Source organism: Vicia villosa, unplaced genomic scaffold (genome assembly GCF_029867415.1).
Source record: "Vicia villosa cultivar HV-30 ecotype Madison, WI unplaced genomic scaffold, Vvil1.0 ctg.000422F_1_1, whole genome shotgun sequence".
NCBI lineage: Eukaryota > Viridiplantae > Streptophyta > Magnoliopsida > Fabales > Fabaceae > Vicia > Vicia villosa.
In genome coordinates, this window is record NW_026705199.1 from 337912 (window position 1) to 361221 (window position 23310).

Sequence of the window (23310 nt, forward strand, 5' to 3'; positions counted from 1 at the left end):
AATCCAATGTTGAAAAACATTTAATGTTCAGATTTTTTCATCACCTCACAAGTACTTAAAGAAACAAGGACGAAATTGTCTGATGGAGTTCCTAATGCGGAACGACCTGTGGTTTTTAAATCACAATGCAATTGCACTCTGATGCAGCTGCGGAGGCTACCGCATCAGCAAAGTTGCAGCCACAGTTGCGGTTGCAGATTGCAATTTAGAATTATAGATAAATCCAATTAAGTATATATTTGTGATCTCTGATGGGAATGTTATAGGGTTTCTGCATGCATAACAAGGGTATTGAGGTGGAAAAGAATAAGCTAAGGCATTTTGTGTCATCATCACCATTGTGAAAATGCATCAGTCTTTTAGGGATTTCTACCTCTTTTAGTTAACTATATTTGGATGATGTGCTGTTTGAAAGTAATTATTAGGTATGATCTTCTTGAGAGTGAAAAATTGTATCTTGTCGTTTGTTGCAGGATCTCTACACATGAGAGTATTCAATCTCATTATTGATGTAATGTATGATAACCATTTAAACTAAATAATTGAACAAGATTCACATGTGAATAAATTCTAGACAAATGGGCTGAATTTCGAAAGTTCCTGAGAACTTGCACGTAAATAATTCGTCAAGTAATTGAGTCTGGAGCTTAAACTTCTATTAGTTTTCTTCATTCTTTCTATTTACATATCTAACAGTCATTTTTTGGTGTTTGTTACAAAGAACGCACCAAATGATTTCTTGCATCAATAACTTTATCAACAATGTATTGATACCCAAGTTTGCATCTGAACTGATATGAATGAACCATGTGCATCTGTTATCAATGCTCAATCAAAGCCCCTCTTCTTATATCATATCTTCAATTACAGCTGCCATTTCATTGCTTGCTGCTGTATATCATTGCGTGAGAAGTTGCTTGTTTGAGATATTTATAAGTCTTGTGATATTTTGATACACCCATAAGCCAGAAATCAAAGTTGTCAACTGTAACTATATTTATGTACTTCTGTCTTGGCTTCTCAACATTTTCACTTTGCCTCACACACTTTATCTTCTTCACTGGAATAGAAACCTGTTGTACATCACACATATATATATACATTTGAGAATCTTATAACAAAATATTGGAATAGAAAGACTCGGAGATATGAATAGGTTTGTTCATGACATACCTTATAGTGGATCCTACACATTTGACCTTTCTTATTAAACACTTTTATTGATCTCTCACTGCAAAAGGCAACCTTTTCCGTGGAGATGAAGAGGAGACCAGCTAGAGGGCCAGATGTGGTGGACAGATAACAATGGCAAACTTTCAACAGCCTCTCCCCCTCGATCACACTAAAATACTTCATGAACACTTTCTCCACTCCACCCACTTGAAGAATTCGAGCCCCTAAGCTTAACTTTCTCTTTATAGTTTCCGATATGTTTGTCACTGAAATTTCAGAATTACTATCGGCCTTCCTGCTGGGCTTTTTCTGGTTAGAACTTACTACTCTACCTGAAACATTAAAGCACCTATATTAATAAAATCATAAAAATACTTAATGAAATTAAAGTAGATAATCGTGATTCGTCCGTCTATAAAGGAAAAGAAAGTCTTACATTTGCTTTGATCTTTGGATGGATATTGATATTGATGAGAGGCTGAATCGAGCAAGTATCTGTTATCCGATTTTTGAAACTTGTTTTGTATGATTAGAGTTCCAACAATTAGCTCGTGAAGAAGTGAGGTCTGCATATTGATTGATTAATAAGGTTTGTGTTCTGTTGAGAAGGATAGCTAGTAAGCTAGTAGATTACAAGGAAGCTAGGCTGACTTGGTTAGATCAGTCCCTTTGTATTGTAAGGAGGTAGTATTTAAAGGGATGAAAAGTAGGAAGTGAATCTTGAGCCTTTTGTGGGATGACTCAACCATGATCCGGGTGATGTAATAAAGACACTACTGAGGTGGCAACAAGAAGGACTTTTTTCAGGATAATATTTTGTTTGGTTGCTTTTAGAAAAAGATGGTAAAGAAGAAAGATATAAGTTAGCTTTTTCATTAAAAAAAAACTTAAAAGTATTTATTTTTAGAGGGTTAGAGAAAGGTTTTTATATCTTGAGGAGTAAGATTTCATGGTGTATATGACATGGTGTCGGCCAACCCTTTGGAGAACTGCACTGTTTTGGAAATTAAAAGGAAGAAGTGGTTTTCATCAGCAGAAACTTTATGAGTGGGCATTGTAACTTTGTGGAGCTAGACTTGTCTAAATTTTTTTGCAGTAAGTCAGGTATTGAAAACTAAAATGAAGGACATAATCTTGTTATTTTGTGAGTGACATGGTAATGGTTTGACAATCTCCTTTTTTAAGAAACAGTGACAAGTACATCAACATTAGTAGCAAATATGAAACACCGACACATACACAAACATCAAATACAACACTAACACGTAGACGCAAGTAAGCAAAGGCCAAAGCCCTCATCAACGAAACTGTTGTAAAGGAGCTACTGAAAAAGGTTTTCATTTCATTTGATATGCAATAAAGTTAAGAGTAGATGATAAGTGGCTTAGAGTATCATTGTTAACTTCTTATACCTGTATTGTATATGTATGTAACCAACCCATATGTTGGTTCCCACTTTCACAAATTGTAGTATAGTATTACCACCAGATTAGCCCAAACGTTTCAGGAAACCTTAAATAACTATTTGTATAGCAGCACACAATGTCTGCATATGAGATCATTTTTAACAGAAACCAAGTTCCATGTTTCAAGGGTGATGTTCATGCAGATCCATCTGGAATGCATATGGAAATGATGTGGCGATTTCCTTTTTCAGAAACATGTGCTCCACAAATTAAGATGATTCATTCAGTTATTCTCCAAAGAAAAATAAAAAGGGCGTCCCCTATTGCTGGGAAAGTGGCTACATCATTCACACGTAACACTAATAATCTTTTTCTAAAAAATTAAATATTAGTTCTGAAAAATATTTAGATAGAGGGAAATTTACACGTAATCAATCATAATTTTGTTATTAATTAGAAAATAAAAATAAAATTATCTCTCTCCTCCTTCATCACAACCATCATATAATTTTTTCAACTAAAAACAAATTTAAATTTTAAATTCTCTCTTCATAATATTTCTCATAAGTTGTTTATTGGTAGTTCCTAAAATTATGGATTTATATTTCTATTTATGCAAATATTTCTCTTAAGTTGGTTACTAAATTATTTTTAAAAAATAGGTTATCTACTATCTACCCATTATTATTAGATTGACCAAACTTCCTAATATGTCCTTTCTTAAATAAAAAATTACACTATCAATTGGATATTTTAGTAATTAACAAATTAAGTTTTCACTTTTTCACCATCTACACCAAAACCAAACCAAGTGTCAATGATTCATTGGCCGGTTTGAAAAAAATTTCCCCCAAATCCCACAACACAGAATTCTCGAAAATCCCTCCTTAAACACTATTGTACCTCATTTCATCTTTCTTTCTCTTTCTCCCGTATCCTTTCTTCTCCTCTATCTTTTACCCCCTTAAACCCTACTTTCACTGGTTTGTCTCCAATATTTTCTTTTGTTCAACCCTAAAATATGGAGATTCAATGAAGCCAATCTCCCCATTCTTTTCCCTAAAATTAAATAAGAGATAAAAACCTATTATCTCAAACCCTAAAATCAAAGATTCGGATAGTTTCCTCTTACTTCCCGAAAATCTCTCAAAGGAAGAATCAAAGACTGAATCAAAGGAAAACAAATCCTCAATTGCGATTCTCATGCTATCACCACACCGCTCTCGCAAAATCTGTTGTTCTAAGGTATCTCCTTAATCTTTATGCTAACATTTATTTCTTTCTTCCAATAATTTCGATTATTTTGATATTGTTCCTTTCATTGTATGGATTGATGAGGAAACAAAGATGTGATTTTTGGAAAAACTATCTTTTGCTCAAGGTTATGTGGATTTCATTTTTGAACTATCACCGTCTCACACTCTCCGAATCCGTAGTTACAAGGTAAACTTGGTTAAACTATCTTTTGTTCTACATGTATGATAATTTCGTTTTTGGGTGATTTAATTTTTGGTTATGTTTTGGATATGCTTGGTTATGTTTTGTTTTATTACAGGGATTTATGAAGTTAATGGTAGCAACTGTGTGTTGCGTTCATGTTTAGAAAATTTCTAATCTAATTAAGAGTTTTGTAAGATTTTAAAGCTTTTATTGTGATTTGTAAAAGGTTGTTGAAACTCCAATTTGAGCTGTAAACTGAATGTTACACGGTTTATTTACAAAGCTTCTTTTGCAGATATACTGTCATATAGGTTCAAAGAGCTATACATCCCCATCTAGAATAATGGTAAGGTTATGTTTGCTTGATTGGTCAATTACACTCTGCTTCACTTGTCTTTGTTATTGACATTTTTAATCTTCAATTTCTATTGGAAGCTTTTTTTTTAGTAGTAGCAGAATTTTCTTTCTTTTTTCACAAATTACCCATGATTTATTTTTCAACTTTGATAATAGTTTTATTGTCTCTGGCTTTTTGTAATTCTGTTGAATAAAACCATTCACTGCCATAGAAAGGAGTTGGAGAAGAGGTTATTTTACACTGTATGGCCTTTGCATCAATCATTCGGAAACTCATTGTTATGCATTATCAATATTCAATCAGTATGCGGTGGCGGCGATAACCCCAAAGAAATGGTTGTTGGCTGAAACAGAACTATGTTTGTGACCTGTCAGGTTAGTTTTAATAATCACTCAAAAAAAATACTGGACTAAAAGTTTGCTCAAGTTATTGAATCCAGAAAAAGGTGTAAATTGAATGTGTGCAGCAGCATTTTATTCTCTCATCATCGCCTTTCCCATTTTTCATATCACTGTAACTAGCCCATTTTTCACATCATTGTAGCTAGCCCATTTTTCATGGTATTGTGACATTAGTTTAAATGTCTTCAAACTCATGTAATGGTAATTATATTAGTATTTGAATTTATGTAAGGGTGAAGAAATATTATAAAAGAATGGCATCGTATCAAAAATTTGTGTTCTCTTTACATTCTAAATGATTGAATGAAAAGGACTTAGATATAGAATGAGAATAGAATTACAATGGATTAAATGGTAAGTAGACTAAATAGATAACATATGTCTTCTGATCATTTTAGAATTTCAATTAAATATTAGTATTTTTTAATCATATCATTTACTGTTAAATATTATTATTTGTTCAATTCTTTATATTATTTTATAATTTTTTTCATAATGGATACGTAATAGAACATACTAGGCTGTCAATATAATATGATGAGACATTTTATGAATTTGAACAAAACATTATTGAGAATATAATCTTTTAAACCATAAAAGAAAAATCTTTTAAGTATGAATAATTGGGAATCTTATTGAATTGTTAAATTAATCGAAATGATATAATTTTAATAAATTGTAAATATTTTCATACCACGAATGAATATAAACATGAATATATTGATTTATATTAATATATATTATAATATATAAACATGAATATAATAATCTACTATTTTTTTATTAAAAATTATGTGCATGAACTCTCTAAATTGTTTTTTCATAATATAATATATTATATTTTTTAATTTTAATTTTAATAAAAATTTATTTATCTCACGGGTCAATATCAACACATTATCTGTTTTAATTTAATTAATCAATATTTTAATTTGAAAGACAAATCCTTATTTTTAAATATTTTTTTCTTCTTTTTGTATGATTATTTAATATAATTAAATTTAGTATATCATTTTAAATTTTACACTTATATCTAAAATTTTACATTTGTATTTGTTAAATTCATTGTTCTCTACAACTTAATGCCCTTTTTTATATTTATATAGTTGAGTTTTTATTATTATTATTCATTTATAATTAAATCACTTATTTCAAATTTACATGTTTCTAAATATATTTTATACAATATTAAATAAATTTACATGTTATTAGACTAAATTTTACGGGTCACTATCAACAGAATACATATTTTAATTATTTTTTTAAATGTTAAAATTCTTTTTATTTTCTATCCGTCTCATGGGTCAATATTCGAACTTGAGACTTTGAGAGGGGTACACTCTCAGGACCCAAATGTTTCACTGCTAGACCACACACACACAATTTTATACCATATCAATTGCATGATAGTATACTGTATTTTTTAATTTTAACAACACTAAAAATATATTTATCTCACGAGTCACTAACAAAACAATATTTATTTTACTTTAATCAATTATTATTTTAATTTAAGAGACCAAAATTTTATTTTTAAATATTAATTTTTTCTCCATCTCACAATTATATTTATTTAATATAATTAAATTTATATGATTATTGTTCATTTAAAAAAAAGTAAATAATTTCAAAATTTGTATTTATTATCTAAAATTTTGTATTTTATTATTTGATTCTAAATTACTATATATATTTTAAATTATTTACAAAATATCATAATTAAATTACCCGTGCGGGAGCACGGGTCTCTTACTAGTTTGATTGATAAGGAATCATGAATAAATTTAGGGATAATAGGTATTTTCCCCCTACCATATAGGTGAGATTCCATTTACCCCTATTAATATTTTTTTTTGGATTGCCCCCTTGAAATATGAAAAGTTCTATGATTTACCCCCCTTAGAGTGTGTTTGGATGAGGTAATTGAAAATTTTAAAGAAATTTAAAATTCAAAGTAATTCAAATGATTCAATTGAAATCCATTCATTTTAAATTATTTTGTTTGGATGGAGTATTAAGGTAATTCATTGTTAGATTTTTTGTGTCATTTTTTATAAAATATAATTTTTTTGGATCAAATTAAAAAATTGAAAAGTAGGGACCAAATTGCAATTTTTAGAAATTTGAAGAACCAAATTGTAAAATTTAAAAATTATTAAGGACCAATTTGCAATTTTTTAAAAATTTTTGGGGTCAATTTTATAATTTTGAAAAATATGAGGACCAATTTGTAAATTTTGAAAAAATAATAATAACAAATACATTCTATGGAACATGAGAGGAATTTCAAATTCTTTGGTTTTTGGTGTCATTTCAAAATGATTAAATTTAACTTAGATGAAATACTCCATAAATTTCCATCATTTTAACAATTCTTTATTTTTGTATCCAAACAATGGATTTTGGTCAAATCATTTTAAATTCCCTCAAAACATTACTTTCCCTCATTAAAATGCTCCATCCAAACACACTCTTAGGACTCTCTGTAAACTTGTTTTTTTGATTTACCATGTTTATGGGGTACGTTAAAAATACAGGGGGTAATCCAAAAAAAATATTAATAGGGGGTAAATCGAATCTCGCTATATGATAGGGATAAATACCTATTATCCCATAAATTTATAAAGCGGTTACACTGAAACTCAGTCGCCTAGCCTTCTTCTCTTTAGGATTTTGATACGACCGTCATGATGCCCAAAACGACGCCGTCGCTTCTACGGAGGAAACAACCTCAACCAACCATAACATCACTGCATCTTCCGTTCGATCTGGTGGAAGAAGAAATACTGTGTAGGCTCCCCGTCAAACACCTCCTTCGACTCCGCTGCGTCTGTAAACCATGCAATTCTCTCATCTCCTCAGATTCCAACTTCGCCAACAAGCACCTCCGCTTGTCATCCGCTAACTACGACCGCCACCACCTCATCCTATCTTCGCCTGAGTTCGTTCTATTTCATTCTCCAATCTCCTCTTTCTTCCGCTCCGCAAACATTACTATGTCCATCTACTCTCTACGTGAGTCTCTTAACAAAAAAATACTATATGCTAACAGAGCTTCCACTTGTGACGGCATCATATGTTTTAAGATAGATAATTCTTCTGCTCTCTTGTGTAACCCTTCTATTAGAAAATTCAAAATATTGCCTCTTATATCATTTTCAGACCAAGGATACTTTCAAACCTTATATACATTATATACATTAGTGTGTTTCACCAATAAATATAAGATTATTGCGGTTTATACTAGTAGTTTAAAAAAAGAAGTCCATGTTCATACTTTGGGTACAGATTATTGGAGAAGAATTCAGGACTATCCAGGTCCTAACTTCATTCTTAGGGCTAGATCGGGAACATTTGTGAATGACTCTGTTAATTGGTTGACACGTGAGTCTGATAGTTGCGCACAATACATTGTTTCTCTTGATTTGGAGAAAGAGTTGTATCAAAAGCTTTCACTGCCCGTCTTTGACGTGCATTTCACAACTTCTTGTGTTACTACCTTAGGGACATTGAGGGGTTGTTTGTCTCTCTTCTGTTACAGGGACATGTTTTGTGATGTTTGGATTATGAAGGAATATGGTAATCAAAAGTCTTGGACTAAATTGTTAACGGTTCCTCCCATGAGAGACTGTCATTATTATAGCTGTTCCGAGGTGTTTTATATTTCAAAGGATGATCAAGTGCTGATGGAGGTTATGAAGAGTGGGTACTTTACTTTGGTGGTTTATGATTCCATAAATAATATTTTTAAGATTCCTAATTTTCAAAATTATGCGATGACACCAGACGTTTATGTTGAGAGTTTGATATCACCTTTGTAGATGCTGTTCTATATGACGTAGTTTAGAGACTCGGCTGTAACCTTTAAGTTAACACATCATCCTGTTATTTATTTTAAGCTTAGTTTGATTACTAGTGACTTTATGGATTGCTCTTAATTTATGGTGTATGGAGCATGTAACTTGAAAAGTTGTTTTGTTATTTTTCATTTATTTGTTAGTTAGAGCTGTTAGTTTTGTCGCCGACCTTTACATTTTGTCGCTGACCTTTACATTTGCTGCAAGAATCACATTATGTTTTTGCCTCCTTTGTCTCAAACAAGCTTCATTCAGTATTAGATAGATATGGAATATTTTGTGACAAAAACTAAATCAATTTTGTTTTCTATATCATTTGTTGGTTTTTATATAATTATTTTCCAGCGACAATGCTTAGAGAGCAGTAATGTCACAAATGATAAATAATCCATGAAGATAAAGAATATGACAGGTATAAGATGGATGACGTAGAAATGATTTGGCATTCAATTTTTCTCAAACTAAAGTTTGTGTTACCTTACTGCCTCCACAACATGATAAAAAAAACATAGAAATTCAAGACGTCGTAAAAACATAGTCATAAAAACAATGATAATCCTTAGCTGACAAGTTATTTCTCATATCTTACATAAGGGGACAACTTCTCTACCCATCACAAAAAGGTGGGTAATGTCTTTCAACCAATCACAAAGTTTCATTTAATTTTAACACATTTAATTAATTATAAAATAGTACAAATTTTGTTGTTTCCAAGAAATTTTACATTGAAGGTAACTCTACCCAACTTTTTGAGTTGGGTAGATAAGAATTCACCCTTACATAAACACAATTTCATATCCCATAACTTTATCCCTGTCACAATGTTCACTTTATGATGCATACTTTGTCTGGTAAAACTAGAAATTCAAGACGTCGTAAAAACATAGTCATTTGGAAAATACAATAATAGTGAATATGGACTGATGGATGCACATGGGAATGATTTAGTGATTCCCTTTTCCAAAAACATTGGCGCCATCTCTTGAAATGCAATGTTTAGTGGTCCTCCCAGTTTCTTCAATTTAAACAAGAAAGTGTAAAAGCTACGATATCTATTCTAATCCAAACAGCAAATGGCCATGTCAGTCACACATGTGTTGATTGCAAACACTGATAGCCAAATGGGAATGTATATAGTGCTCTATCACTATGTTATGTTGTATAGAGTAAAGTAATATTAATATCTCTTTACTTTTTGTTACATTTTCAAAAGAGAAAAGTTAAACAAGGTTGACATCACAAAGTTAAAAATAGCATCAGAAAAGCTTCATTCCACCTCACAATGCTTTAATTGAACAAACCTTGTTTCCTTTAGTCTTCATGATGATTCCTAGCTGACTCATCCTCCAAAAGCTAAACTGTCATCTTATTTTCTTTTAACCATATATATACCCCTTTACTATACAAGAAGGATTATTCATCTACCAAAATTTACAATACTTCTCACAAGCTAGTAGTCCTTTTCAAAGGCAAGAAACATCAAACAAAAATGAAAACCTCATTTCTTAATGAGTTACTTAATGGAATTTATATCTCCTCAATTTACCCAACCGGGAAGTCGTCAACCAGATACTTGCTTGATTCTTCTAGCATATACAACAAATCCATAACAAAATCAAAGCAAGGTATCAACACACCTCTATTAACAAATCAAAACTATATTTCAACAATGCTTCTTTCAAATTTAATTTCATTGATCATGGTCATTTATATACTTTTCAGGTAAATTCAATTCTGTTTTAACAAAGATGAACATATTTGGGAGAAAGGGTAATGGTTTTGCGCATGGAGTCCGAGAGCATGGTATATAGTTATACCCTTAGATGACTGCAAATATTCTGTCATTGATAACAAAATTACTAGGCCTAGAGTAGTTTCAAAGTATGTATGATGCAGAATTTCAAATTTGGCATTATCGGAAAATAGAATAAAGCTTCTTTAACTTATTGCTTGAAATTGTTTTCGTAAATTGCAGTAAGACTTGGACCAAAGATAACAGAAACGTTAAAAGGGAAATTAAAGTTGGGAGCAAGAATTCTTCAGGTTGGTGGAGTAGAGAAAGTGTTTATGCAACTTTTTAGTGTTAAAGACGGAGAGAAGCTATTGAAAGCTTCACATTGCTACATATCAACCACATCAGGTCCTATAGCTGGTCTCCTCTTCATATCAACTCACAAAGTTGCTTTCTGTAGTGACAAACCCATCAAGACCACTTCTCCCAAAGGAGAACTAATTAGAGTCCAATATAAGGTCATTTTCTTACTTTCTGTCATACTTTCCCACTTTGTAAGTATGTAACCTTAACTAACCTTAATTTGTTTACTACTTCAGGTCACTATTCCACATGAAAAGATAGAGCAGGTCAACCGAAGTCAAAATGTGATGAAACCTTCAGAAAAGTACATAGAAATAGTCACCATGGATGGTTTCGACTTCTGGTTTATGGGATTTTTTAATTACCGGAAAGCTTTAAGATATCTCCAGCAGGCTCTCTCTCAATCTCAGAGAGAGAAGTTGTAGAAATAGTCAAATTGTTTATCCTTACTGCTTCATCAATTATTTTTTTGAAGTTGCAGAGGTTCCAAATATATGTACAAATATTCTATATCATTTTGGTAATAGAAAACATATCTGTTTATTAAACTTTTCGTTCCATATTCTAACAGACAATGTTGTTAAACTCAACTTTAACAAAGTTAAACATCAGATACGTTTCGGGTAAATCTTCAATTACTTTCAATATCATATGACAGAAACTAATTCGACTATGATTCATTTTAATAAATAATACGGAGCTCCATTGGTCTCGTCTGTTACATTTTTTTTGTTGGGATAATTGACATTTACCCCCTGCCATATAGGCGAGTTTCGGATTATCCCCTATTAATTATTTTTTTTGGATTATCCCCTGTATATTTAGGGTACCCCCTAAGCGTGTAAAAAATAGTGAAAACCCAGGGGGTAAATAAAAAATACAAGTTTACAGGGGGTCCTAGGGGGTAAATCATACAACTTTTCATACTTCAAGGGGGTAATCCAAAAAAAAAAATAATTAATAGGGGGTAATCCGAAACTCGCCTATATGGCAGGGGGTAAATGTCAATTATCCTTTTTTTTATTCAATTTGTATTGAGAAAGATCAAAAGTTCAAAATACGATTACAAGAGATGGCCAAAGCGAAAGCCACAAAAAGGAAAATTACACATCAAATAAATTCTAAGATAAGTATAGCAAAGGGTTTTTGCTAAAATCATAGAAATTGTAATTGGAATGGGTAATTTTCCCTATATAAGACCACCTCCAAAGCAAAGCTTTGCAATTCCAAGAAACATCTCTAGCATTCCACTCGCCATCCTTGAAAAAAATATCATTCCTACAAATTCAAAGAGACCATAAAATGGCTAGCCAAGCACACCCTTCCTTACCTCTTTTGAATTTCAAATAGCGACATGAATCACGCAAAGAAAGAAAACTTTCTTTGAATCCCACATTAAAAACGCGAGGCAAACCCAACCATCCGGCAATATCCTTCCAAATTCTAGCAACTTTTTGACAATCCAAGAAAGAGTGACAAGAAGATTTGGGATGAGCGTTGCAAAAAGCGCAAAGAAGGTTGGAAGAAGAAGGAAGAATACCTATATGATTGAGCAAATCCTTTGTTGGGATCCTATTCCAAAAGCAATGCCAACCGAAAGCACGAACCTTCAAGGTTTTATGGATGCTACATCTGCTGAACGAGTTACAACCTCGTCCTGGGTATACAGGCGTTGCCCTTTGGTGTCCCTCAAGACTTCCTTCAACCCCTTCATTACCCTTAGAATAGTTTGCTCCCCTTTGAAAACATATCCTTTCTTGTCGAATTCACCAAGAGAAATCAAATTTCTCTTAAGGTCAAGTACATACCTGACACCAGTCAACAACTTTATTGACTCATCATGGAGCTTGAATTTACAGATCCAATTCCTACAATTTTGCAGACTTTGTTGTTTTCCAATAACACTAATCCACCATCTTGATCAGAAAATTCCTCAAACACATATTTGTTTGAATTCATGTGCCAAATGCAACCTGAATCCAAGATCCATTCCTTGCAAAAATTTCTACTCAAAACTACAAGAACATCAGATGATTCAAAAATCATTATGCACAATGGATGCATTACCATTGTCCTTACCATCGTGATTGTTGTGTCGACCATGGCTGCAACTACCATTTTTCTTACAGTGATAACACCTAATTGCATAAGTATCACCACCATTAGATTTTTGCTGACATTTACCCTTATTTTCAAACTTACTATCTTTCTTTGAGCGTTTCCCCTTAAAGGACAAACCTTCACCAATAGACGATGGTTTATGCTCATTCCTCTCGTTCAAGTTCTTATAGTACAAGGAGGATTGAACTTCTTCAAAGGTCAATAAATATCTTCCATATAAGAGAGTTTCTTTAAAGTGAGCATGAGAACTTGGTAAAACACACAACAAAAACAACGTTTGATTTTCATCATCAATCTTGACATTGATATTTTCAAGAACAAGAATCATCTTGTTGAACATATTCAACTACTCAGCCAAGACTTTATCTTCACTCATCTTGAATGAATACATAGCTTGCTTCAGGTAAAGGTGATTGACCAACGATTTAGTCATGTACAAACTTTCGAGTTCGCCCACACACTCGCCGCCATCTTCTCCTTCGAAACCTGCCGGAGAACCTTATCACCAAGGCTCAATGCGATGGCGATGTGGGTTTTCTCTACCATCATTGTTTTTTCCTTCTCCGTTAGCGCAACATCCATGATTGCGTCCCTCTTCAACGCTTCTAGAAAACCCTGTTGAACCTGTAGGGCCTGCATCTTCAAGCAGCACACACTGAAATCATTCACACTGGTGAATTTCTCAATCCCATACTTTATTGACGACATCTTCTTCTCCACGCTCACCGCACTAGTTTATTGTAAAGGAGTGTAGTCAAGAACAAACCAAAACTATGAGAAATATTGAGTTTCTTGAACAAACATAAGAAATCCTATTAGGTTTTTACGAAAGAGAGAGAAGAGAGAAGAAGAAAAATAAAATCAGGATTGGTTATAATTTTTTTACCATTCACTTACTCAGTAAGAGTTCAAAGATTACAAGTGAATAACTACAACCAACCTGAGAGAACTATTCTATTTATAGACTACTATGTTAACTTAAACAATTGGGCTATGAAAACAAGCCCAATTCAATATACTAACAAACCTAGCATTTCAACAACTGCATGCTTGTGGGTACATTAACAAACCTAGCATTTCAACAACTACAACATGCAGGAATTCTCGTCATTAGCATGTGATCAGACTTCAACGACATGCTTAATCTCTGCCAAACCAAGAAGCTGCTCTTATCGAGACTAGAGTTTGATCCAAAATCTCACACCAAGTATATGGAAATTATACTAGAAAAGTATGAAATAAATACTTTTAATCTACTTAAAACCTATGCTTATATTAGGATGAATCACTATAGGTTTATGATCTGGCATTCTAACATTCTGATATGGTTACTTCTCTGAATTCTCTTGTAATATTAAATTAGGAAAAAGGTAAAGTGGTTTCCATGTTTACCATGTGAGTGTGCCAACTTATATCTATAGTAACCTTCTACATGTAAGCTATTTGTTGGCGACATGTACTACTAAGCTAAGAGGTCAATATATTGGTGTGAGGCTTGTATCGAACTTCAATATGTGTTAGACTTTCGATATGGCTTCATGATGAAATGTCAGTGGTAGAACTAGCAATGCAAAGCCTCTCTATAATAACATGATCCATTTGAAAAATACAATTGTCAATATGGATGCACAATGTTTGTGGTCCTCCCAATTTCTTCCAATTAAGGCCATCTCTTAGAATACAATACAATCATATCTAATCTAGTCTAAGTTTTATTCTTCCTATGCCTATGTCTGTGTCTGTCACACATGTGCTGTCTACTCTATTTTGCATATGACCCTTTAAGTACCACTTATTTTTAGTTACTTAAAACTATAGCTTATTTTGTTCTTCAATTAACTAGTACTATCCATAAAAATTCTCAAATCTCTCTTGCAAGAATTTCTGGTTTAAATTGACCATGGTCGTTTTTACATGTATCGGTAAATTCAATTCAGTTTTCACTAAGTTTGGAAGAAAAGCTGATGGTTTGCACACGGCATCCAAGAGCATGGTATGTAATCTTACCAGAATTATCTTCAACTTTTCACTTCTGCTTTGTTTCAATACATGCAACAACATCTTTGTCACTGTACTTTATCAAAATGCAAATATTCTATCATTGCTTCCAAAACTGTAACTAATGGTTGTTGTAACCTACAGTGAAACTGGCGCCAAAAATCACAGATACAGTAAAAGGAAAAATAAGGTTGGGAGCAAAAATTCTTCGGGTTGGCGGAATAGAGAAAGTGTTTACGCAACTTTTTAGTGTTAAAGATGGAGAGAAGCTGTTGAAAGCATCACAGTGTTACTTATCAACGACATCAGGTCCTATAGCTGGCCTTCTCTTCATATCAACATACAAAGTTGCTTTTTGTAGTGAGAGATCCATCAAGATCAATTCTCCGAAAGGAGAATTCAGTAGAGTCTATTATAAGGTGATTTTCTTACTTTTTGTAATATCCATGTCAATGCTCTCTATTTGTTTTATCTTTTCTTCACACTTTGCAAATATATAACCTCAATTTTTTTTTTTATCATTTCAGGTCTCTATTCCACATGAAAAGATAGAGCATGTCAACAAGAGTCAAAATGTGAAGAAACCGTCAGAAAAGTACATAGAAATAGTCACTGTGGATGGTTTTGATTTCTGGTTTATGAGTTTTTTTAATTACCAGAAAGCTTTAAGAAGTCTCCAACAGGCTATCTCTCAATCTCACAAGAAAAAGTTGTAGAAATGAAATAAAAGTGTACAAATTAATATTTTACATCATTTAATTAATATGAAAAGCTTTAAAAAGTCTCCAACAGGCTATCTCTCAATCTTCACAAAATTAAACATGCATAACATCTAAATAATATGGTTTCTTAGCTAACAAGGTTATTGGATCCTGTGCTGTTTGAAAGTAATTAGTTAGGAATGTTCTTCTAGCGAATGAATGGTGGAAAAATTGTATTTGTTTCATCTTTTGAAGGATCTTATCCGAACCTGCCATCACATGAGAGTATCCAATTTCATTTTTTATGCAATCTATGTTAAATATTTAAGCTAACTGATTAAATTAGATTCAAGTTTGAATAACTATAGACAAAATTTTATTAAAAGAATTTAATGGTCCTAATACAATTTGAAAGTTCCTAAAAACTTGCTCGTAATTAACCTGTTAAGTAATCGTGCTTGAAATTTAAATTTCTAATAGTTTTCCTCAATCTTTCTTTTTACTGTCCTTCTATCTTGTTTGCTACCATCCTCCGATCTCTTGCATCCATAATTTTACCAACACTATGCTGACAACTATGTCAGCATCTGAGCATATATGTTCACTAGTCAATCTTGGGGGAAAATCCGAAAGCCTGCAAGATGTTCTCTGCTTCAGAATGATCAATACGGTCCAAGAAATCTCTTTTTTCAAAGACAGCGATATATCTTCTACTAAAACTATCATTTTTCATTGCTTGTCTTGTTGGTTATCATTTTCTTTTCAAAGTTGTTTATCTTAATGTTTGTAATCGTAACATGAAGCTTTCTTCGAGCATCGACTAGTTATATTATGCACATATGGTGGACTAGGGAGATTCATCTAAACTTGTGAAATTGCTTGCTCCAGATATTTTATAGTTTTCTGATATTTGAACACACCCATAAACCAGAAATCGAAATTATCCACTGTAACTATATTTATGTACTTCTGTGTTGATTTCTCAACATTTTGACTTTGATTCACACACTTTATCTTCTTTGCTGGAATGACAACCTGCACATAACAAATCATGGATTAGGGAAATTGAGATATTAGAAAGAGGTTTGTTTCTGTATGGTAATATTAGTTCCTGAATTACCTTATAGCGGATCCTACACATTTGACCTTTCTGATTAAAGACTTTTATTGATCTGTCACTGCAAAAGGAAACTTTTTCGGTTGAGATGAAGAGGAGACCAGCTAGAGGGCCAGTTGTGGTGGACAGATAACAATGGCAAACTTTCAACAGCCTCTCCCCCTCGATCACACTAAAATACTTCATGAACATTTTCTCCACTCCACCCACTTGAAGAAGTCTTGCCCCTAAGCTCAACTTCCTTTTTATAGTTTCAGATATGTTTGTCCCAAGTCTTGCCGAAGTTTCAAAATTACTATCGACCTTCCTGCTGCGCTTTTTCTGGTTAGAACTTGCTCTACCTGAAACATTGACACACTCTATATTAGTAAAATCGTCAATACTTAATGAAATTAGATTAGATAATCTTGATTCACCCATCTGTATAGGGAAAGAAAGTCTTACATTTGCTTTGATGTTTGGATGGATATTGAGATTGATGAGAGGCAGAATCAAGCAAGTATCTGTTATCCGACTTTAGAAACTGGTCATATGTGATTGGAGTTCCAACAATTAGCTCATGAAAAAGTGAGGTCTGCATGTTGAATGATTAATAAGGTTTGTGTTTTGTTGAAAGGAATGGCTAGTAGTTGCTAATGAAGTTAGGCTCACTTGGTTAGATCAGTCCCTTTGTATTCTAAGGAGGTAATATTTAAAGGGATTGAAAAGTAGGAAGGGAATCTTGAGCCTTTTGTGGGATGACTCAACCATGATCTCGATGATGCAATAAAAAACTACTGACATGGCAACTAGAAGGACTTTATTTAAGATAATATTTTTGACATCATGGATTGTTTGGTGGCTTTTAGAAAAAGATGGTAAAGAAGAATGATAGTGTATGTATATGACATGTTGTCGGCCAACCCTTTGGAGATGGTGGTAATTAAGCAAGCCAAAGCCCCTCAAGTTCACAGCAACTGTTGTAAAGGAGCTACTGAAAAAGGTTTTCATTTCATTGATAGGCAATAAAGTTAAAGGGTATTACCACCAGATTGGGGGTTCTTTCTTTATACTATCAGGTCAATTCTCATTCCAAATTTCAAATTAGCACAACAGGTTGGTATTAGGTATGATGTGGGAATGATTTGGCAATCTCTTTCTTCACAAAACCTTGAAAGTATGTCCAAGACTCGTTCTTTGCATTGCAGCACACAATGTCTATGAGATCATTTTCCATTTCTAACTTAAACAAAATTCAATGTTCCATGGCTATATCTTCTTTTCATTATTATTAATCTTAACCTTCATTATTTCTAACTTCCAATTCACACATTCTACAACTGATTTTGACTTGTTATTTTTTAGGAAAAACTGATTTTGAGTTTGTCCATTTTCAACTCCCACACAACCCATTCATTATCTCTTTATTTTCTGAAGTAACAGTAAAATTCTAAAAACCAGCCCCCCATCATTACATGTTTTAACAATTATGTTATAAATTCAATTGTTTCGCTATGTTTCCGACACGATTGGAGTTATTACATCTATCTCGTGAAGAAGTGAGTTCTTCATGTTGATTGATTAGTCTAAGGAATGTATTATTTAAAGGGACTGAAACTAGGAAGTGAATCTTGCTCCTTTCTTGGGATGACTCAACCTGCCAAGATCTTGGTTGATGTAAGAAAGACACTACTGTCTTGGCAACTTGAAGTACTTTTATTCAAGATAATATTATGACATCATGGTGTGTTTAGTTGCAGCGATTCCAAAAGTGTACAAATATGTTACTTCATTTTGTTAATATAAAGAGCTAGTTGTTTCTTAAACTTTTGGACTGGTTCCGTGTTCTCTAACAAACAAAGTTGTTCATAAAAGTTTAAAACTATGTATATACATAATTAAAAATGGAGATAATTTCTGTCAAAATAGAAAAGTAAATAACAGACTGAGACCAACATGCATTTTCTTAATTTTACTTGTTTGTTGTTAATTAAGTTAGCTACATTAAATATTAATAATTACTCAAGTTGCATATACCATGAAGTAACTAAGAATCAGACTAAGCATTAAACAAATAACAAGATCATATGTTAACTTCAAGAAGCACAACATCTACAAAGGTGATATCAAACTCTCAACATATACTTCTGGTGTCATCTCAGTGGAGATGTAGTTTTGAAATTCAGGAATCATAAAAGTATTATTTATGGAATCATAAACAACCAAACTATTTATTCCCATCTTCTTACACTCCATCAGCACTTTCTCATCCTCTGAAATATATAATGCTCTGATATAGCAATAAAAGTCACATTCTTTCATGTGAGGAACAGTTAACAATTTAGTCCAAGACTTTTCATTACCGTATTCTTTCATAATCCAAACATCACAAGACTTGTCCCTCTTATCAAAGATGAGGGACAAACAACCCTTCAATGTCCCTAAGGTCATAAAAGAGGAAATATTAGGAAAGACCGGCAATGCAAGCTTTTGATAAGACACCGGCAATGCAAGCTTTTCATAAGACTCTTTCTCCAAATCTAGAGAAACAATGAATGGTGCAGCAGAATATACCAACCAATTAAGAGAGTCATTCACAAACGTTCCCAATCTAGACACAAGAATAAGGTTAGGATCTGGGAAGTCCCGAATCCTTCTCCAATGATTTGTACCCAAAATATGAACGTTGACTTCTATTTTGCTACTACGCGTGCAATTAACCGCAATAATCTTATAATTATTAATGAAACGGTCATGCACTAAGGTATAAAATATTTCACCAGAAGGATATTTTAAAGGAGGCAATATTTTGAATTTTCGAATGAAAGGGTTACACAACACAGCCGAAGAATTATCAATCTTAAAACATACTATGCCATCACAAGTGGAAGCTCTATTACCATAAGCTCGTTCGATAAGAATCTCTCTAATATAGTAACTGAACTGTTTAACAATAGTAGTTGATGTTGAGTTGAGGATAGAGGAAATTGGGGAATGTAAAAGAAAGAACTGAGGTGAAAAGTAAGGGTAAGTAGGAGTTAGGATAAGATGGTGGCGGTCGTGGCTGGAGGTTGACTTGCGGAGGTGCTTTTTGGCAAACTTGGAATCTCGGAAGATAAGAGAATTCCATGACTTGCATACGCAACAGAGTCGAATCAAGTGTTTCACGGAGAGTCTACATAGTATTTCTACCGTCAGATCAAACGGAAGATGCAACGATGTTAGGGTTGGTTCAGATTCTTTCTTTCTTCTGGCCGTCATCTTTACCAAGGCTAGGAGAGGGAGATTCAGAGTAACCCTTTTATAAATTTATTTAGGTTAAATTTTTTTTAATCATTCTACGATTCCTTATCAATCAAGTAACTAAACAACTTATATTTATTTTTAAATTTAAAATTGAAAAGGTGGTTACCTTACTCTCCAGTGACTCCACCCTAATATTAGTTGCTTTCACATTTATCTTAACAAACTGCACATATTTACGATTTTTTTTTTAATAGGCAAGAAATTTACATAACAAATTGTTTTAATAATTTTATTAAATTTTATAAAACAATGGTTTATCAACATGTTTTTCAATATAAATAATTATCCAGCTACACATTTCTATTTTTATTTTACCTACTAAATAGTTATTTTTATTAATTTATAATTTTATTTTAGCATAATTTATCATAATAAATTTGACTCTTTATTTTTTTTAAAAATATTTTGTTTCATATTTTGTGCGTGTATCCATATTATCATATTTTTATTAATTTTAATTTAATTTAAATAAATTTTATTGTTGAAGTAATAAATTTAATTATATCTTTCTAATTGCTATGTATTGTCAATGTAAAATTTTTTACATTATGGCATTTTAACAAACCAATGGTATTATTTCTTTAAAAGTTAAAATAAAATTCAAACATTATAAACTAATCAACGGTTGTGATGATTAATTTAAAGTGTAAATTTTTTTACATTATCGATCTATTTCAATTAAAATCTAGTTTTTATTGCACACATTCACCTCGCCCAATAATCTTTTTGTTTTTATTTTTTATCAACCATAAATATTTCAACAAATTATCCATATCTATTTTGATTTTGTCCATCAAATATTTATTTTTTATTTATTTCATTTTTTGTGTAATCAAGGAATATATTAAAGCGAGAACAAAGAGTTCCCGAACCTCTTACACGAAACAGGACAAAACCCGACAAAAAGGAGAAAAGGAGAGAGTACAAACCAATTTGGTTACGACATAAATAACAAAGAATTTTTACTAAAATCGTAAAAACTGGAATTGAGATATGTAATATCACCTATGCAAAACCACTTCCAAACCAAAAATTTAATACTCCATACCGTGTCGTTGACATTCCACGAGGCATTTCGGAAGTATATCCCATTGTGAATGAGTCATATGGACCAAGTTGTTGCGAGCCAAATAACTCGCCATTTGCCTTCCCTAATCTTCTTCCATTTACAAAATACGTACCAATCTCCAAAACTCGAAAGGCACTCCTCCTCCGAAACATACGATTTATCAACCCATAACGCTATTTCTTTCCAAATAATCTTCACAATATTGCACTTAAAAAAAGATTGGTCCCTACCCTCCAACTCTACGCCACAAAATACACAATTTAGAGTATTTAAAAGAAAGTCAATACCTCTAATCTTTAAGAGATCCTTCGTAGGAAGACTATTTACAAAAAGTCTCCATCCCAATGTCTTTATCTTGAAAGGAACCTCCATCTTCCAAATGTTCTCCAATGAAATGTCGTACCTATTAGGTGGACCAATAGGAGTACGAAAAGAAGCATAGAAATCATAACAAGAGGCAACTGTAAAGACACCAAAATTATCACATATCCACTCCACTTTATCACGATCGACATCTCCCACCACTACCCCTCTTAACAACGACTCTAAAGCATTAAAGTCCATCCGGTGCTCCAAAGACAACAAAGGAATATTCACGCCATAATCCCCCCAAACTCAATCTCCATTCCTCCAACCCCCCATACCGGCCACCGAAACAAGTTTCAAACTTGAAAGAGAAAATAAAGCCGAAAATTTCTCCCTCAATGGTGAATCATACACCCACTTTACTTCCCAAAAAAGAGTGTAAAATCCTTTTCCAATAACAAACTTACAACATGCCACCATTAGATCTCTATAAGAAATGGAACCAACCTTAAGCATATCTTTCCACCAAAAGGAAAAGGAAGGAGAGAAATTAACACCTTTACCTTCGTGAAAAATCTTCATAGAAATATTCCCATACCGAGCTCTCAACAAATCATACCACAAGCAATCACAACCTTGCAATATTCTCCATCTCCACTTGTTAAGAAGTGCTAGGTTGAAATCCTCAATATTTTTAATATCCAAACCCTCATTCGCTCGGGGAAGGCACACATTCTTCCAACTCAACCAATGAATTTTCCTCTTTTCCTCCAAACCCCCCATAAGAAGTTACCTTGCATGTTCGTAATCTCTTTGACAACCTTCGAAGGCATCTTGTAGAATGACATGGTGAAAATAGAAAGAGAACTAAGAATTGATTTCAAGAGAGTGATCTTCCCCCATGATTAAGAAATGGTGAAAATAGAAAGAGAACTAAGAATTTATTTCATATCTTTTTATTTTATTTTGATATAATTTATTTTTGTATGTTTGGTAAAAATAGCGGTTGACTGATAAGTTAGCTGATAGCTTATAGCTGATGGCTGATGACTGATAGCTTATAGTTTATGGTTGATTGTTGAGATTGATAACTGATAAGTTAATTGAAGTATTTGATAAACTTAGCGGTTCAAGTAACTTATAAATGTAAAATGACATAAAAGATATCTGAAACCAATTATGTTTTTTTTTCAATAAACAAAGGAATTATAAATGGAGTATAAGGGATACTCCCCCCGAATACAAAACGGAAAACCTCTACTACTCAACAAGTGAGGGGTAGAGTATTCCAAATATAAAAGTTACAATTACTCACAAGTTTATGACTAGCACATAGCCACTTCCAAGAAATGAAAGTGATCTCCGACATACAATCCGTAAAACTAAAGGACCTGTTCTTGAAAATGATCGCATTACGCCGCATCCAAACGCGCCACACCGTTGCTAACCAAATGACCGCTACTATTTTCCTTTTGGCTAGGATCCTCACCTTCTCGAAAACAAAAGGGAAACCCTCAAACTCCTCCAAGGATAAACCCGCGATGGAACCTATCCACTCGAAGAATTCTTCCAAATAGCCACCACTACCCGACTTCCCCCTAAAATATGCGATAAACACTCCTCCTCCATCGAACAAAACAGACAGAGCAAGTCGTTACTATCCAAAATTCCCCTTTTGTGCAGTTAGTCCTTAGTAGCTATTCTATTATGAATAATCCTCCAACCAAAGAAAATAATTGATAGGAGGTCCCGACAACTTTGCTTTAGACCACTCATAAAAAGACTTAACGATGAACACTCCCTCCGGATTGATTCGCCAAGCGAAAGTATCCTTTGAAGTTTCACTCAAAACCACATGGGAAATGGAGTCATTGAGATCCTGCCACAAAAGAACAACATCGTCGCTGCTGTCAAGAGGAACCGTATCAGCGTTCCAGCCCCAGCCCATACCAGAGTTCGAACCAGCCTCTGCCACCGTGATTT

General features: G+C 33.0%; 5 protein-coding genes, 1 long non-coding RNA gene and 1 pseudogene across 7 annotated transcripts; 4 read left to right on the top strand and 3 right to left on the bottom strand.

Moving 5' to 3' along the window:
• Positions 1-586: 586 nt before the first annotated feature.
• On the bottom strand, positions 587-1814 carry LOC131628037 (GEM-like protein 4). Its single transcript, XM_058898899.1, has 3 exons — positions 1610-1814; positions 1174-1505; positions 587-1073 (listed from the first exon to the last, which is right to left on the bottom strand). The coding sequence occupies exons 1-3, from the start codon at positions 1743-1745 to the stop codon at positions 879-881; spliced, it is 663 nt and encodes a 220-aa protein (XP_058754882.1). The 5' UTR covers positions 1746-1814; the 3' UTR covers positions 587-878.
• A 1580-nt stretch (positions 1815-3394) lies between these two features.
• On the top strand, positions 3395-5041 carry LOC131628038 (uncharacterized). Of its 2 annotated transcripts, none has more exons than XR_009291665.1 (4): positions 3395-3824; positions 3918-4022; positions 4315-4365; positions 4589-5041. It is a non-coding gene; the product is annotated as an uncharacterized LOC131628038 (long non-coding RNA). The 2 variants fall into 2 exon arrangements; XR_009291664.1 differs by having other exon boundaries at positions 3398-3824; positions 3927-4022.
• Positions 5042-7442: 2401 nt separating this feature from the next.
• On the top strand, positions 7443-8665 carry LOC131628039 (F-box/kelch-repeat protein At3g23880-like). Its single transcript, XM_058898901.1, has one exon. It carries the CDS (start codon positions 7466-7468, stop codon positions 8597-8599), a length of 1134 nt encoding a protein of 377 aa, XP_058754884.1. The 5' UTR covers positions 7443-7465; the 3' UTR covers positions 8600-8665.
• A 1403-nt stretch (positions 8666-10068) lies between these two features.
• LOC131628040 (putative GEM-like protein 8) lies at positions 10069-11278 on the top strand. The gene is made up of 4 exons (XM_058898902.1): positions 10069-10260; positions 10358-10438; positions 10611-10885; positions 10967-11278. Exons 1-4 carry the CDS (start codon positions 10125-10127, stop codon positions 11153-11155), a joined length of 681 nt encoding a protein of 226 aa, XP_058754885.1. The 5' UTR covers positions 10069-10124; the 3' UTR covers positions 11156-11278.
• A 3473-nt stretch (positions 11279-14751) lies between these two features.
• Positions 14752-15565, top strand: LOC131628074 (putative GEM-like protein 8; annotated as a pseudogene).
• A 358-nt stretch (positions 15566-15923) lies between these two features.
• Positions 15924-17312, bottom strand: LOC131628041 (putative GEM-like protein 8). The gene is made up of 3 exons (XM_058898903.1): positions 17112-17312; positions 16671-17008; positions 15924-16585 (listed from the first exon to the last, which is right to left on the bottom strand). The coding sequence occupies exons 1-3, from the start codon at positions 17245-17247 to the stop codon at positions 16412-16414; spliced, it is 648 nt and encodes a 215-aa protein (XP_058754886.1). The 5' UTR covers positions 17248-17312; the 3' UTR covers positions 15924-16411.
• Positions 17313-18758: 1446 nt separating this feature from the next.
• Positions 18759-21585, bottom strand: LOC131628075 (F-box/kelch-repeat protein At3g23880-like). Its single transcript, XM_058898935.1, has 3 exons — positions 21309-21585; positions 21134-21260; positions 18759-19584 (listed from the first exon to the last, which is right to left on the bottom strand). The coding sequence occupies exons 1-3, from the start codon at positions 21583-21585 to the stop codon at positions 18759-18761; spliced, it is 1230 nt and encodes a 409-aa protein (XP_058754918.1).
• Positions 21586-23310: the final 1725 nt, after the last annotated feature.